Source organism: Melanostigma gelatinosum (genome assembly GCF_949748355.1).
Source record: "Melanostigma gelatinosum genome assembly, chromosome: 20".
Classification (NCBI taxonomy): Eukaryota; Metazoa; Chordata; class Actinopteri; order Perciformes; family Zoarcidae; genus Melanostigma; species Melanostigma gelatinosum.
In genome coordinates, this window is record NC_136653.1 from 14338628 (window position 1) to 14355960 (window position 17333).

At 45.0% G+C, this 17333-nt stretch overlaps 2 protein-coding genes and 1 pseudogene across 3 annotated transcripts; all 3 read left to right on the forward strand.

Annotated features, from left to right (window-relative positions):
- Positions 1-804: 804 nt before the first annotated feature.
- On the forward strand, positions 805-3012 carry LOC306794034 (tripartite motif-containing protein 16-like). Its single transcript, XM_079291896.1, has one exon. The coding sequence runs from the start codon at positions 820-822 to the stop codon at positions 2500-2502; it is 1683 nt and encodes a 560-aa protein (XP_079148022.1). The 5' UTR covers positions 805-819; the 3' UTR covers positions 2503-3012.
- Positions 3013-3420: 408 nt separating this feature from the next.
- Positions 3421-14132, forward strand: LOC306794323 (deleted in lung and esophageal cancer protein 1-like; annotated as a pseudogene). Its single transcript, XR_013773205.1, has 31 exons — positions 3421-3550; positions 5967-6068; positions 6174-6310; positions 6400-6494; positions 6679-6769; positions 6878-7040; positions 7452-7644; positions 7773-7849; positions 8008-8170; positions 8271-8367; positions 8513-8643; positions 8784-8945; positions 9026-9156; positions 9286-9436; positions 9684-9800; positions 9946-10067; positions 10172-10357; positions 10449-10516; positions 10610-10761; positions 10906-11021; positions 11116-11186; positions 11427-11647; positions 11798-11944; positions 12042-12164; positions 12278-12372; positions 12520-12604; positions 12745-12942; positions 13042-13203; positions 13336-13486; positions 13703-13820; positions 13913-14132. The product of XR_013773205.1 is annotated as a deleted in lung and esophageal cancer protein 1-like (transcript).
- Positions 14133-14946: 814 nt separating this feature from the next.
- On the forward strand, positions 14947-17296 carry LOC306794036 (tripartite motif-containing protein 16-like). The gene has a single exon (XM_079291898.1). The coding sequence runs from the start codon at positions 14962-14964 to the stop codon at positions 16639-16641; it is 1680 nt and encodes a 559-aa protein (XP_079148024.1). The 5' UTR covers positions 14947-14961; the 3' UTR covers positions 16642-17296.
- The last annotated feature ends 37 nt before the right edge of the window (positions 17297-17333 follow it).

Genomic DNA, 17333 nt, shown 5'->3' on the forward strand with positions numbered 1-17333 from the left:
TCAGGTCTCCATCACTTTATTTACGTATGAACGTGCTTTTAATAATAAGTAAACTATGAACTTGTTGGAGGTTTTCTATCAAGATAATGAATTTAATATGATGAGCCCTGATTTACAATAAACCCTCGCTGAATTACAATCACTCAATCTGTATGTTTACATATTAATGTAGGATTTATGCAGTTACAAATGAATGAGTTCTTATGACACATGAAGTGCAATGTCCTCAATCACCTGCTATTATACATGTTACATAGAGGTATTCACACCTAAGGTGCAATAGCATTAGCTAAGTGGCATGCAAGTATATATGAGAGAAAGGTATTATACGACAATTTAAATGTTTCATATTAGTTTCACTCTTTTGTCAGCTGTTTTTAAGCAGTAAAAGAACACTGAACAGAATTAGTCCTTTGATGGCTTCATGTTTGTCTATAACTCTTCCTCTGAGGAGACAAGAAATATTTAACAACGACAGAAATGAAACGTTTTCTAAAGTGGAGCAGGTTTTAACCGAGACTCTGCTTGTAAATGAGGAAGCAAAGTTCACATTCACAGCGCTGCTCCTCTTCCTGGAATGAAGCACAGCTTGATCAGCCCTCCTTCTTCCTCCTGCTCTCAAACACAGCCCACATGTTTCCTTGTTCCCTCCCCTTCAGATCTACAGTTTTAAAGATGGGTGTAACCAACATGGTGGTGCAGCGATAGAGCTGACAGCCTCCATTCACTGAACAAACACATGTTGTTCAGATCTGAAGTGAAAGCAGAGTCGCTTCTAGTGAAACGAAACTCAGACAGTCGTCGTCACTGAGAGGTGAAATGGCGCAGAAAGGAGTTCAGCTGGATCGGGAAGCCTTCTCTTGTTCCATCTGTCTGGATCTACTGAAGGATCCGGTGGCTATTCCCTGTGGACACAGCTACTGCATGAACTGTATTAAAAGCTTCTGGGACGAAGAGGATGTGAAGAAACTCCACAGCTGCCCTCAGTGCAGGCAGACCTTCACACCGAGGCCTCTCCTGCTGAAAAACACCATGTTAGCAGTTTTAGTGGAGGAGCTGAAGAAGACTGGACTCCAAGCTGCTCCTGCTGATCACTGCTATGCTGGACCTGAAGATGTGTCCTGTGATGTCTGCACTGGGAGGAAACGGAAAGCCATCAAGTCCTGTCTGGTCTGTCTGGTCTCTTATTGTGAGAAACACCTCCAGCGTCATTATGATGTAGCTCAATTAAAGAAACACAAGCTGGTGGACCCCTCCAAGAAGCTCCAGGAGAACATCTGCTCTCGTCACGATGAGGTGATGAAGATGTTCTGCCGTACTGATCAGCAGTGTATCTGTTACCTCTGCTCTGTGGATGAACACAAAGGCCACGACACAGTCACAGCTGCAGCAGAAAGGACTGAGAGGCAGAGAGAGCTGGAGGTGAGTCGACTAAACATCCAGCAGAGAATCCAGGACAGAGAGAAAGACGTGAAGCTGCTCCAGCAGGAGGTGGAGGCCGTCAATCGCTCCGCCGACGAAGCGGTGAAGGACAGCGAGAAGATCTTCACCGAGCTGATCCGTGTCATGGAGAAAAGAAGCTCCGATGTGAAGCAGCAGGTCAGATCCCAGCAGAAAAGTGAAGTGAGTCGAGTCAAAGAGCTTCAGGAGAAGCTGGAGCAGGAGATCTCTGAGCTGAAGAGGAGAGACGCTGAGCTGAAGCTGCTCTCACACACAGAGGATCACAACCAGTTTCTACACAACTACCCCTCACTGCCACCACTCAGAGAAGCTACAGACTCGTCCGCCATCCACATCCGTCCTCTGAGCTACTTTGAGGACGTGACGGCGGCTGTGTCAGAAGTCAGAGATAAACTACAGGACGTTCTGAGAGACAAGTGGACAAACGTCTCACTGGCAGTGACTGAAGTGGACGTTTTACTGTCACCTTCACAAGCAGAGCCCAAGACCAGAGCTGAGTTCTTAAGATATTCAAGTGAAATCACACTGGATCCAAACACAGCACACACACAGCTGTTATTATCTGAGGGGAACAGAAAAGCAACATTTATGAGTGAACAACAGTCTTATTCTAGTCACCCAGACAGATTCACTTCATGGTGTCAGGTCCTGAGTAGAGAGAGTCTGACTGGACGTTGTTACTGGGAGGTGGAGTGGAGAGGATTTGGAGTTGATGTAGCAGTCGCATACAAGAATACCAGCAGAACAGGGAGCAGGAATGAATGTACATTTGGATTGAATGACAAGTCTTGGGCGTTACGTTGTGACGGAAACAGTTTTACATTTTGGTACAACAATATCCAAACTCCCGTCTCTGGTCCTCAGTCCTCCAGAGTAGGAGTGTACCTGGATCACAGAGCAGGTGTTCTGTCTTTCTACAGCGTCTCTGAAACCATGACTCTCCTCCACAGAGTCCAGACCACATTCACTCAGCCTCTCTATGCTGGACTCAGAGTTTATGGTGATTATGGAGACGCTGCTGAGTTCTGTAAACTAAAATAGACAAAAGTGATTTAAGGAACAGCAAATTCATTTTTGTGTTTTAATCCTGAAACTCATTTTGTCTCCATCATTGTCGCTTCATTGCTGATTTTTCTTCACCTGTCAATCAAACATTGAGGGCGGTCTTTGACGTCTTCTCATTAGTGTAAATGTTTGAGTGTCTTTAGGTGGAGCTCCTTCCTGTGTCTGTTCAGCCATGGAGGCTGTCACTGCTCATGATGATCTCTGTTGACCTGAACTGATATTTCTCTTCATGAAAATGTAAACTGCTCTGAGGTTTAAATGTTTGATAAATATAAATGTATTGATGTATTTGTTAGTTGTCATTTCTCTTCCACTGCATGGCTCTTAAAGAGAGAAATCACCAGAGCTTCTTTATCAAAGAGATTTAGTTCTCAGCACTCTTTGTAAAGATTTCTTTAAGTGAAATTATGTTTATTTTCTATAACAGATTAAATGTTGTTCTTGTTGTTTTCTTAATCGTTATACAAATCAGGTACTATGATGTGTTATATCACTAATTATTATAATCATAATCAATCAGTAAATCATGCATTCTTCTCTTTTACAGAACTGAGATTCGGGTCAAACAAATAGATTGTGAGGATGAAGTGAATGTGTTCATGAAATCATTGAACAAGAGTCACTGAACAGACTTTACTGATGGGATGTGAATAAACTGAAGGTTTAAATGATGAATAAAGTATTTCTTGATTCAAGAACGAACAAAGTATTTTCTTCTTGTCTTATTGACAGGGTTTCATAAAAAGCTGATGGAGCAGATGTGAAACAAATCCACATTATATTTCGGTTTTGCTGTGGAGCTCACCTGACTGGCCAAGGCCTCATTGATTTTCCAGCAAGTCGATATCAGCCACAGGGGAAATAGATTTTCTCCAGAAGACCCTTTTCGCTGAGATGAAAAAATGCAGCCACAAGGACAAACAAAAGTATGTGAACTGTGCTTTCCGCAGACACATCTTGTTCAAGTGCTACTTGGATAGTAAAGGCTGGTTCAGTACCCACGAGGGGGAACTCCCAGCACGACGTGACCCCCGGGATCGGCAGTAAAAAAGCTTTGAGTGCAGACCTGCAACTCGTCTGCAACCCTCGCCTGCCAACAGTATTTATTTCTTAGTATGTAAAATCAGTTTGACTGCTTTTCATAAAACTGGCCGCAAAGGCATCCTGCAAATCTCTCTGAAAAATTCTCCAAAGTGATGCTCCAAAAGCCACAAGAAACACGCGCGCGCACACACACACACACACACACACACACACACACACACACACACACACACACTGCCTGTTGTTGTTTATAATAGCTGCCCGTGGTGTTCATCCAGCACAGTTCAGTGGTACAGTAATCTACAAGTCCTAAGAGAGATGCAAATGTCCAATTGATATTCATTGCACTGAAGCAGTCTTACAGATCATGTCGGATCACAATAAAACAGTGCCGTGTAGAGCTAATCTGAAGAGAGCGATGCTGCGGTCGAGGTCAGTGGAGCATTTGTTGTTCTGATTGTCTGGTCTAAAATGCCAAAAAGAGGAGACAAGGACTGCCCGGGTTTACATTTTGATTTTGGTCTCTTTTCTAGCTTGAAATGTCATGGTTCTGTCTGACAAGAGCACAACACACGGCTGAGATGAGTTACAATACACTGCTGCATGCTGTCCCCGCTGTCAGAAAAATAAATCACACGGGCTCCCAGTTGTGTCCACATTTTACAGATGTTTACAGATAAACAGGCAAGATCCAAGTTCCTAATAACTCCTGCAGACACAATAAAGGAGGAACTTTTGGTTAATGGGGACGAGGATTGAGTCATTAGTGCACCATTTGTCTTTATTTGTTTTTTCGACTTAATAAACTGTTCCTCTGACCCAGAGGAGCACTCGAATCCTGAGAAAGTGCTGCCACACACACACTGTAGGTGAACTCATCGGGTGACAGTCGACATCTGCAAGTGCTGTCGCCACTTTACTTTTCTTTTTTTAAATCCTCTTTTAACTGTCAAACTGCCCTCAAGCCATCAATAGCTCTGGCATGATGGTTACTGCGTTGCACTCTTTTCGACAAGACTGTGAAAACACATACTGTAACTGCACATTTATTATTCTTTATTTTGGATTATTATTTATTCAAGGAAAAAATATGTATTGTGTTATTTGGGTCATTTTTTCTATATTTTTACTATAAGTATATCTAATTATAATTACATATATGTATATGTATTCTTAGGGATTAAGTATATGAGGTTTTCCGGTGGTGTTTGTGTTAGTACAGAATAAAAAATGAAACCGGCCCATTTGCAGCAGTCGCTGTACTTGCTCCAGGTGTCCACGGGGTGGCGCTGCGCCCTCCACTTTGACGCCGCTGTCTCGTAAACGCACCACCGGAGAGCGTCACCACTTCCTGGAGCTCACGTTGTTGCTGACATCAGAGGCGCAGCTCCAGGAGGAAAAAAAACTCAGCTCCTCTCTCTAGTGCGCGTGGAGACAAGCGAAGAGCAGGGTGAAAAAAAGAAGAAAACTTTCCTCTGGAACACATCAACCATTTACAGCGCATTCCTCTCTGTAAACACAGCTCTGGATCATGCACGCGGGGAGAAGAGGAGGTCTTTCTGCCTGAACACAGCGTGTATTTGTAATTCTTCAGTACTGAGCGCAGTTTCCGGATATCAGTCCACTGTTTTGGGGGTGAAGATTTGCTCTGCATCTCGCTGGGATTTTTCCGCTCTTCCTGACGTTCAATCTGTGATAATTTACACTCGCCAGTTAGTTCATCCTCATTCATCCTGCAGCCACAACTACAACATGGAGACACATTGGTAACAAGGTAAACAGTCCAGTCTACATTATGTCGCGACTTGTTTTGTGAGATCACTGCTTTTACACTGTTATTTCCTGTTTATGGCAAATGAAATGCCAATACAATGAACTAGAAGTGCAGATTTTAAAGTTGGTCATTTGTAGTTTAAAACACAAACATGCAGTCTGTTTACTGACAGCAAACTTAATGAATAGGACTTCATGCAATTGCTTCATGTATTTCATGGCAAGTATTTCTTCAGTAAATGTTAATTTGGATAAGTAGAGAGGCCCATAATCAGACCCATATTTGTTGATAAATTCACATTTTGTTGCTAGAATAACTGTTTTGCATTTGATAATGAGTGGCTGTTTTCACCCTCTTTTCACATGGTATTAATCAAGTGCTGTGCTTCACGTATCATCAGTAAAGTTTGAAATGTCTGGAGTTGTGAGTGATTTCTGGAAAGTAGTTGTCATCTTGTGCTTGTCGACTCATTCATGTTCTGTGGCCTTTTCTTCTCTGCTGTCACTCTTCCAGACCTCTGTGACTCACAGTGGTCAGTTAAGATGGTGTTTTCCTTGAAAGGAGATAATCCACCGCTCTGAAAAGTCCTTCACATGTTCCATTTTGTCGCGCTTCGCTCCAGACTCCTTGGGGGACTATGAGGACTACATAGCGGTGGAGACCCTTGCTGGACACCGATTTTGGGTGCCCATCGCAGCCAGAAGACCCCCTCCAATACTCACACGTGAGTCTCATAAGAATCTACCAACCTACCGTTGTTGTTGTAATGCTCATGAGTGTACTTTAATCGGTCGTGCACTGTTGATATTTCCCCCTAATTATTGTGCAGTACCAAGAGTTCTGGACTGTGGTTGTTGTCTGATCGGAGGGGTGAAATTTGTTGAGTTCTTGTGCAAAAATATAAGCTTCAGCGCCGGGACCTTTTGCATCATCCCCAAGAACCAGTGGCCAGCCTCGAACCTCAGGGTGAAAATCAATCTGACACGTTATCTAAGATACAGGAACTGTTCTACATCCGACATTTATAAAAAGGTTTTTTCTTTTTCTTTATATAGTCTGTGGCAAGAACGTATACTTTTCTGAGCAGCCACCCTTTGCAGTCAGCCCGTCTCTTTTTGCGCTGCAGCCAGGAGAGGCCACTGTAGTGGAGGTGAGTGTGTTATGGAGGTAAATGGAAAAAAATGCAGATGCAATGCGTCATAGGCCTCTCAGGTTAGAAGCAGCAGGTTTCACTTCTCTGCAGCTGAACACAGTTAGTTTGAATTTAAATTCAGTCCTATAAATTCTCAGTGTGCTTCAAATAATAGTGTGTGTGTGTGTGTGTGGGTTTGCAGGTGGTGTTCTTCCCCACTACTGCTGAGAGGAGCTGTCAGGTGTTCACTGTTGTGTGTGACAACTGCCAGGTGAAAGACATTTCCATTGAAGGTGAATCTTTTCAGTGATCAGAAAACTAGTAAAACGTGACTTTGAATTTGTCCATTGTAAGGTCCAAGTTGATTTGTCCATTGTCTGTATAATGTGTGAGTTCCCCAGGTGAGGGCCAGCTGATTGCACTTGAGCTTGCATCTGTATCTGGGAAGAAGGAGCCTCCTGTGGTGGGAGAGGTGCGTGACCTCACTGCAGAGCACTTTGTCCGTTTCGGCCCGTGTAACCCTCACTCTGTGCAGCAGAAACAACTCATCATTAGAAACAACGTGTAAGCCTCACCCTCTCATTTATCATCGCTACGAAGCATGAAATAGAACAGTTGATGTCATGTCTCTTCACAAGTACAAACAACACGTGTGCTCTTTGTGGCCAGAGGATAACGTAGTAAGAAGGGAGACCTCTTAAATTGGAGCACTGGGATTCAAGCCCCTAGTGTTGGCAGGATTTAACAGAGTAATTGTGTCCTCGAGTGAGAAACTTAAGTGCTGATTAACTACGAGACCCAGGCCTGCAGCTCCGTCGCTGACCCTGCACAGCGGCACAAGTAGAAGAAGAGTTTCTCTTTGGGGATCATTACATATCACATTAAATCTCTCTCTCTCTCTCTCTCTCTCTCTCTCTCTCTCTCTCTCTCTCTCTCTCTCTCGCTCTCTCGCTCTCTCTCTCTCTGGGGCTGAAGCCACTTGGAGCTGCCATTCCGCTGGCAGATCATGAAGCCAAACCTGCAGCCATTTCTTCCAGGGGAAACCCCAGAGCCCTCCCATCTCCAGTTCCACCAGGCCACAGACGATGCTTTCCATGTCAGCCCCCGAACTGGAGTTCTACCCCCCTGCCAGGATCAAGAGTTTCTATTCACCTTCTGCCCTAAAGAAGTACAAAGGACTCCAAATACACAACAGAAAACAATATTTTTATAACACAATATGTCTTACATTATGAGTCTCCTGTTTGGAAGCGACACGCTGATACTTAATTCATGTGATGTTTGTGTTTTCTTAAGTTGAAGGATTGCCACAGTGTCTGTCACTTAGTCCTGAGGGATGTTCCCCATCTGCCACCAGAGCCCACTGACGAAGGGTAAAGCTCCTGTGACTCTGTATGCACTGTGGTAGAAGTGTGTGTAAAAGTAACACCCCAACACGACACATCCAAAGAACTGAGATCACACGGCAAGTTCAGCACACTTCATCGAACAAAGTATTGGATCGTGTGTGTGTGTGTGTGTGTACATCTAGTGTCCTTCAGCCCGTGCGCACTGGGTCCAAGGTAGGCGATGTCATAGTCATGGAGATAGAGCTCAAGGGATCCACAGAGCCGTACCAGGTCCTACTGGAGCCCTATGCTGTCGTTATCCCCGGAGAGATCTTTATTTGCTCGAACACCCGCAGGCATTTCAAGGTTATATTCATTTCCTTATGTTACCTATACATGACGGATATTAGATTTCTACCACAATTACAGTTATCCATGGTTGTGTCTGTGTCTTGTGTGTTTTTAGATGTGGAACCACAGCAAAACCCGCATCTTTTTTCAATGGGAGAGAATGAGCAGCGGCAGCCACATCATTGAAGTAGCGCCCTCTGCTGGTAGCATAGGTGTGTCACACAGTACAATGGAGAATAACACAGAAATAATCCTCCTTTTAACTAGGTTCACTTGTACATGATGAATTGTGAACACCATTTCATGTAGTTGATGTATTAGTTCAGTGTTGATTGATCTGTCCTTTTGTGGGTCAAGAGGAAAACGAGTGTTTCGATTTCGACCTGATTTTGAGTGGAGGGAAACCGGAGAAGGTTGTGACCAGTCTGGTTTGCCACATAGAGCACCGCCACGAGCCCGTCACTTTGGCCGTGGAAGTCTGTTTTAAGGTAAGAATGAATCTTAACACCGTCACAAAATGGCAAAAATCTTTCTATTCCACAAAGCTAATGTGTTGCTGTGATATTCCGAGGGTATAGTTTATCTTTGAGCTGTGACCTCTTTATGTGCATCGTTTGACTTCGGCCAGGGTCCCATAGTGACCCTCGGTGTGCCCAGTGTGGAGTTTGGGCTCATGAAGCTCGGGGAGCAGGCACAGACCACTCTGCTCTTCACTAACATTACCCATCTGGAGGCTTCCTGGACACTGGAGGAGAGGCCCAACAGTCAGCAGGACCGCCAGGACACACAGGTGCTGCACACTGGACAATAACACAGCAAAACATTTCTGATAAAAACAACATTAAATCGATATGAATCTGTGTTGCTTAGATCTCGGTGGACCCACGCAGAGGTGTGCTGCCCCCCTTGGCCTCTTGCAGTGTAGATGTGCTATTTAGTCCCCATTTCTGCCAGCGATATGAAACAGAGCTGGAGTTGACAGTGGAGAATGGAACGGGATGGTAATGATGCTCAGCTGAGATAAAATAACCGCTGTACTGAATGAAAGGAAGGTCCGTGCAGATAATGATGTCACTCAGCGGTCCGTCCCGCTGATAACAAGCAACACTACCTGTGTGTGTTTGTTGCAGTCACTTGTCGGTGCGAGCGCATGTGCAGTCTCCACGGGTGTGTCTGCTGAACTGCCAGCTGCTCTTCTCTGAACTCTACATTGGAGTTCCTGCCGAGGCAACCGTGACTCTCTTCAACCAGACCCTGCTGCCTTCACACTTCGGCTGGATGGTACGCTGGCGTCGCTTCATTTGACCACCACTTCATTTACTGTGAGAAGAATGAACGATGCAATGAATGCTGCCATCGTGTGAGTCGCCCCTGGTCCGTTTGAATGATTGCGGTGCTTCATCCGTATCGTATGTAAGGCTGTTGGTATACATATGATCTTGGTTTTTTTATTTCTCATATGTCAAATTAAGATGTCTTTCATGGCAATTAATACTCGGTGATCTGAGTTTTACGTTTCCCCCACCAGGCTCCGCTCCAGGGTAAACAGGCTGAACTGTGTACAGCCAGTTTTGACCCCTCTTCTGGCACTCTGGGACCGAATGCCAGTTTGGAGATCACGGTTCGTTTCATCTCCCACACAGCTGTAAGTACCAAAGACATTAAAGTCCCAGTGAAACTAAAGTTAGAGCGTAATTAGCTCCTCTACTGTGACCTATTCCCCAGTGACACGGTACAGTTACAACTGGTATATAAATCCTTATCCTTCATATATTTGTCTCTTTGTCCAGCTGGATCTCACTGAGGTAGCTGCTCTCTGTGAGGTCCAGGGGATGAGCTCTCCTCTTGTTGTTGGCATCATGGCTTCCAAAACCAAGAAACTCAGTGTGTCCTACTCACTGCCCAGTGTCTGGTAGTAACCTCGGCTTAAAGTCTATTATCTAACCACCATGGCAGCTTCACTAACTCCATCGCATAAGTGTTTGTTAAGTCACGCTCGCTTTTCTTTGCCTTTAGCTCTCCTCCAGATGACGAGAGCCCCTCGGCACTGTTGCTTGACTTCCGTGATGACGTCGTTTTGAGCAGAGCCGTTACGAAGCAGTTATTGATAACCAATCAAACTGCCATCCCTGCCCCTTTTATCATAGAGGCGGATTATTTCACCTGCCATGCCTCAAAGCCAAAGAAGCAGTCAGAGAGAAGGTAAGGGGAGCTAGCTCACCAACCTGAATAATGGATCACAGAATGACTTTGCTGTACTGCAGATGTGACGCGCGCTGCATTTTAATCGCAGATTGACATATGTCAAGAAGCCGCTTGACTCTGTTCAAGCTCAGAAAGCAGAAGAAAAAGCCCTCAAGGGTGAGCTTAACTTTTCATTCGTGCGCACAGCACACACACTTTTCAAATCAAGCAGATTGAGCGCACACTCCAACTTCCCGTATCTCTCGGCAGAGTGTGTGAGCAGCCTGCTGGCTCATGGGAAAGGAGCAGCTTTCTTTGTCCTGCCAGACTCTGGGACGCTGGGACCTTTTGAGACGCAGACTGTGGACGTCACTGCCTACACGGACATGTGGGGCGAATACAGAGATCACCTCATATGCAAAGTACGATGCCATGCAATGGGGTGTAACAGATATTTAAGGATTAGAACTTACTTTTTACTGTAAGAGTACGATTTTTCAAAGAGACCTGTTGATTTTGTTGCAGACTGATGAATAATGTTGAAATATAATCCCGTCCCCCCGTAGGTGGGGGACCTCGAGCCCACGCTCATTCCCGTGCAGATGACGGTGACTGGCTGCCCACTCTACTTCCAAATGATGGGCCCACGCCCAGACAACCAGAACCAGGGACCAATAACACAGTCTGTTCTCCTGTCCTGTCCTTCTCTCCCATTAAAACACACTCATGATGGCATTACATCTATATCAGTTTGACATTCCTGCTTGCACCATCAGGTTTGGCACTCGTGTATCTGGAGGGGACACGGTGTCTCGTTGTTTTCGCATCAACAATCCCACCATGTTTGGTAAGGGAAAGTGTGGAGAGTGGCTGGTTACGAATACCCATAATGCTCCACATGTTTTCTTCAGAGCCAACAACTGTAAAGCGTTCCTGAGCTACACCAATGTCTCCACTTGGTTTGTTTGCGTGTTAGTCTGACTCCTGCTATAGCAGCATGTCTTTTTTTACGTGTAGTCTCCTGTGACCTCTCTGACTCTGACTGACTACTTCAATAAAGTTATCTCATTTAAATCTTTGCCACCAGATATTCGCATGGACTGGGAAACATACAACATAGATCAGAATGACCATAAACTGGTGGACGTTGTGGTGGCGTATGGAGACGCCTTTCCAGTTAAAGATGCTGACGGCAACGAGGCGTTAAGTGGAGCATTAGGGATTTCTGGTGGGAACGTTCAAACAGCCTGGGAAAGAAATACGACCCGAGGTTCTGAGGGGACGAGTTCCTCCCTCCGTAGCATGACCGTGAGTCCATTTTACGTCGCAACACGGATACGTGAACATAAACTTTAATGACTTTTATGACGATGCCTCTGGGAAATTATTGTGGCTACGATGCCAGTGAGTGAACCCACATTTCATTGGCTCAAAGCGGCTTCGTCCTATTGATTTCAGAGCGGGGAAGGGGAGGCATGTGTATCCGAGGATGACTGCGAGGAAGAGGAAACATGTCCTGCAAAGAAAAAACTCTTCTCTGTTCACATCAGACCTCATGTGGGCAACCTCTCGGATTACCCATACTGCATCACACCCCAGCAAATAGTACGTTGATAAGACTTTAGCTCCACATTCATTTTACCACTCTGCTTTTAGCGATATGAATAACGACGTATTATCTTTTTCTGCTGATTATCTCAAGGTGATTCGAGCAAAGAGCAGCAGCACCATCCATGCGTCTTTCACTCCTTTGACTCTTTCCGGGTCAGGTTGTGAGTCCAGATGTGTGGGCCTGGCTCTGGGCTTCATGAGTCTAGACTCCGAGGTGACGGGCGCAACGCGCCAAACAGCGTCTTTCAATTGTAAATCCTGGAAAAGGCACACAGGAGATGACTCTGACGCAAGCTAAAGTCCCTTGTTATTGTGTTGTGTTTACAGATGGCTGCCTGTGTCCCGGGTAAAGTTGGAAGAGCTCAGGGTTTGGATTTGGAGCCTGTCAGAATGGATCTACTTGCAGTCGTTAAGCCTGCAGTGTAAGCAATTACAGTCATACCAAGTCCCCAAAATCCCGAATGAATCCAAACTCTGTCTGTGTTTCCTGAATGCAAATGAGCTGAGGTCAGACAAGAGGTGGTCTGATTACATTTCATATCTTCCCCTTTGGCTCCATGTTGCTGCAGGCTGATGGTGCAGATAGAGGAGGACGGGGGGGTGCTGGAGTTTCATGCCTCAGCCGGTGATTTACTGAAGACAACATCCGAGAAGGTCTGTCTGAGAAATCAACAACACTCATCAAAAGTGCTCTGACACACTGAAGTGCATGCATGACGTATTGACCCACCGGTGTTCAGTATTTCAGAGCAGTCATGCTCAGCGGTCGCTTTTCTGGTTGTTTTGCTCCGTAGGTGGTAGTTCGTGAATTTGACACCGAACGGGCCTTTCAGCTGAGAAACAACTCAGAAATGCCTCTACACTTCCGACTGGGGACTCAGCCTCCCTTTAGAGTGCTTAAGCAGCAGCTTCGAGTCCGGACCAGCACCTCCAGTAACCCACCTACTGGTGACAGCCAGTCTCTGGTGCTGCACCCACAACAAAGCATGCAGGTGAGAAGAGGAGAGTCGGTCATGTTCTGGATAATACAAAATGTTCCGTTATCTTGTCATTCTTAACAGTTAGTTGTACTCTTTTGCTGTGAATACCAGGTGAAGGTGGCCTTCCACTGCTCCCTGTCCCTTCTGGATCATGCAGACCAGGCAGGCGAGGAAGTCCCTCCTGGGGTGACGCTGATCCATCGTGCAAGAGAGGAAAGGAAGCTGTGTTTCCAGCAAAACCTCCTGATTCACTACAGCAACAACAGCCTGCAGGTCAGACACTGTCGTGAAGCTCAACGGTAGAAATGCGTCAAAGAGGAGAAACAAACTGATATAACAGAAGTCGTTAAGCATGTTTATAGGTAATTGACCTCACAAAGTGACTTTCTTCTCTGCTCTGTGCAGACAGTGCCTCTCTGTGCCCATCTGGAGCTCGTTACAATGCGTCTGTCCAGTGACAGCGTCGACTTTGGGTTCTGCTACGTGGGGCAGACGCAGATAATAGAAGTCATCCTCTACAGACACGGAGCCCACACTGACTGGAAATCAGTTACAGGTGTCGACTGAACTGTCTTCTGTGTTGTTGTCTGTATCGTCGCTCTTACGTTAGCTCTGGGATTTGTTGGGGTCTTCAGTTCATGCACAACTTGACTAAACTGACTGGAATTATGCTTTTTTTTTTTTTACACATACAGTTCTTTGGAATGGCAATTATGATATATAGCTGGTATCTGAGTAAATGGTATCTGTGTGTGTGTGTGTGTGTTTGTAGAGTCAGATGAAGGAGGCTCCCGTGTGTTCAGAGTGACACCAGACTTTTGGTCTCCCAGGTCGAAGGAGCTCCACGTCACCAGCGGCAGCCAGTGTCTCCAGATCAGCTTCACTCCCAGGTAACAAACCACAGACCGCCATCACAATGTCTACACGGGGTTTATGAGAAGCTTATATAACGTTAGCATTTTGCTACGATTGTGTGTTCTAGTGAGGACAGAGAGTTCAGGGCCATGGTGGTAATCCAGCCCCGTCTGGTGAAGACCCCCCTCACTCTGCAGCTCCAGGGAACAGGATCCTTTGATGAAGTGTACTGGTCGAACTAGAAGTCCCTAAAACATCACAGTCACACAATCGCCACCTGCTCCCCTGAAATCAACTGGTTTATTTGTTCTTTTGTAAGAATGTAAATAAATATGAAGAACAACTTGTCAGGTCTCCATCACTTTATTTACGTATAAACGTGCTTTTAATAACAAGTAAACTATGAACTTGTTGGAGGTTTTCTATCAAGATAATGAATTTAATATGATGAGCCCTGATTTACAATAAACCCTCGCAGAATTACAATCACTCAATCTGTATGTTTACATATTAATGTAGGATTTATGCAGTTACAAATGAATGAGTTCTTATGACACATGAAGTGCAATGTCCTCAATCACCTGCTATTATACATGTTACATAGAGGTATTCACACCTAAGGTGCAATAGCATTAGCTAAGTGGCATGCAAGTATATATGAGAGAAAGGTATTATACGACAATTTAAATGTTTCATATTAGTTTCATTTGATCACTGTTTTTAAGCAGTAAAAGAACACTGAACAGAATTAGTCCTTTGATGGCTTCATGTTTGTCTATAACTCTTCCTCTGAGGAGACAAGAAATATTTCACAACGACAGAAATGAAACGTTTTCTAAAGTGGAGCAGGTTTTAACCGAGACTCTGCTTGTGAATGAGGAAGCAAAGTTCACATTCACAGCGCTGCTCCTCTTCCTGGAATGAAGCACAGCTTGATCAGCCCTCCTTCTTCCTCCTGCTCTCAAACACAGCCGCCTCCGCTCTGCCCACATGTTTCCTTGTTCCCTCCCCTTCAGATCTACAGTTTTAAAGATGGGTGTAACCAACATGGTGGTGCAGCGACAGAGCTGACAGCCTCCATTCACTGAACAAACACATGTTGTTCAGATCTGAAGTCAAAGCAGAGTCGCTTCTAGTGAAACGAAACTCAGACAGTCGTCGTCACTGAGAGGTGAAATGGCGCAGAAAGGAGTTCAGCTGGATCGGGAAGCCTTCTCTTGTTCCATCTGTCTGGATCTACTGAAGGATCCGGTGACTATTCCCTGTGGACACAGCTACTGCATGAACTGTATTAAAAGCTTCTGGGACGAAGAGGATGTGAAGAAACTCCACAGCTGCCCTCAGTGCAGGCAGACCTTCACACCGAGGCCTCTCCTGCTGAAAAACACCATGTTAGCAGTTTTAGTGGAGGAGCTGAAGAAGACTGGACTCCAAGCTGCTCCTGCTGATCACTGCTATGCTGGACCTGAAGATGTGTCCTGTGATGTCTGCACTGGGAGGAAACGGAAAGCCTTCAAGTCCTGTCTGGTCTGTCTGGTCTCTTTCTGTGAGAAACACCTCCAGCGTCATTATGATGTAGCTCAATTAAAGAAACACAAGCTGGTGGACCCCTCCAAGAAGCTCCAGGAGAACATCTGCTCTCGTCACGATGAGGTGATGAAGATGTTCTGCCGTACTGATCAGCAGTGTATCTGTTACCTCTGCTCTGTGGATGAACACAAAGGCCACGACACAGTCTCAGCTGCAGCAGAAAGGACTGAGAGGCAGAGAGAGCTGGAGGTGAGTCGACTAAACATCCAGCAGAGAATCCAGGACAGAGAGAAAGACGTGAAGCTGCTTCAGCAGGAGGTGGAGGCCGTCAATCGCTCCGCCGACGAAGCGGTGAAGGACAGCGAGAAGATCTTCACCGAGCTGATCCGTCTCATGGAGAAAAGAAGCTCCGATGTGAAGCAGCAGGTCAGATCCCAGCAGAAAAGTGAAGTGAGTCGAGTCAAAGAGCTTCAGGAGAAGCTGGAGCAGGAGATCTCTGAGCTGAAGAGGAGAGACGCTGAGCTGAAGCTGCTCTCACACACAGAGGATCACAACCAGTTTCTACACAACTACCCCTCACTGCCACCACTCAGAGAAGCTACAGACTCGTCCGCCATCGACATCCGTCCTCTGAGCTACTTTGAGGACGTGACGGCGGCTGTGTCAGAAGTCAGAGATAAACTACAGGACGTTCTGAGAGACAAGAGGACAAACGTCTCACTGGCAGTGACTGAAGTGGACGTTTTACTGTCACCTTCACAAGCAGAGCCCAAGACCAGAGCTGGATTCTTAAGATATTCAAGTGAAATCACACTGGATCCAAACACAGCACACACACATCTGTTATTATCTGAGGGGAACAGAAAAGCAACATTAATGACAAAACAACAGTCTTATTCTAGTCACCCAGACAGATTCACTACATGTCAACAGGTCCTGAGTAGAGAGAGTCTGACTGGACGTTGTTACTGGGAGGTGGAGTGGAGAGGAAGAGGAGTTTATGTAGCAGTCGCATACAAGAATATCAGCAGAACAGGGAGCAGGAATGAATGTAGATTTGGATTGAATGACAAGTCTTGGGCGTTATATTGTAACGAAAACAGTTTTATATTTTTGTACAACAAGATCCAAACTCCCGTCTCTGGTCCTCAGTCCTCCAGAGTAGCAGTGTACCTGGATCACAGAGCAGGTATTCTGTCTTTCTACAGCGTCTCTGAAACCATGACTCTCCTCCACAGAGTCCAGACCACATTCACTCAGCCTCTCTATGCTGGACTTCTGAGTTATGGTTATGGAGACACTGCTGAGTTCTGTAAACTAAAATAGACAAAAGTGATTTAAGGAACAGCAAATTCATTTTTGTGTTTCAATCCTGAAACTCATTTTGTCTCCATCATTGTCGCTTCATTGCTGATTTTTCTTCACCTGTCAATCAAACATTGAGGGCGGTCTTTGACATCTTCTCATTAGTGTAAATGTTTGAGTGTCTTTAGGTGGAGCTCCTTCCTGTGTCTGTTCAGCCATGGAGGCTGTCACTGCTCATGATGATCTCTGTTGACCTGAACTGATATTTCTCTTCATGAAAATGTAAACTGCTCTGAGGTTTAAATGTTTGATAAATATAAATGTATTGATGTATTTGTTAGTTGTCGTTTCTCTTCCACTGCATGGCTCTTAAAGAGAGAAATCACCAGAGCTTCTTTATCAAAGAGATTTAGTTCTCAGCACTCTTTGTAAAGATTTCTTTAAGTGAAATTATGTTTATTTTCTATAACAGATTAAATGTTGTTCTTGTTGTTTTCTTAATCGTTATACAAATCAGGTACTATGATGTGTTATATCACTAATTATTATAATCATAATCAATAAGTAAATCATGCATTCTTCTCTTTTACAGAACTGAGATTCGGGTCAAACAAATAGATTGTGAGGATGAAGTGAATGTGTTCATGAAATCATTGAACAAGAGTCACTGAACAGACTTTACTGATGGGATGTGAATAAACTGAAGGTTTACA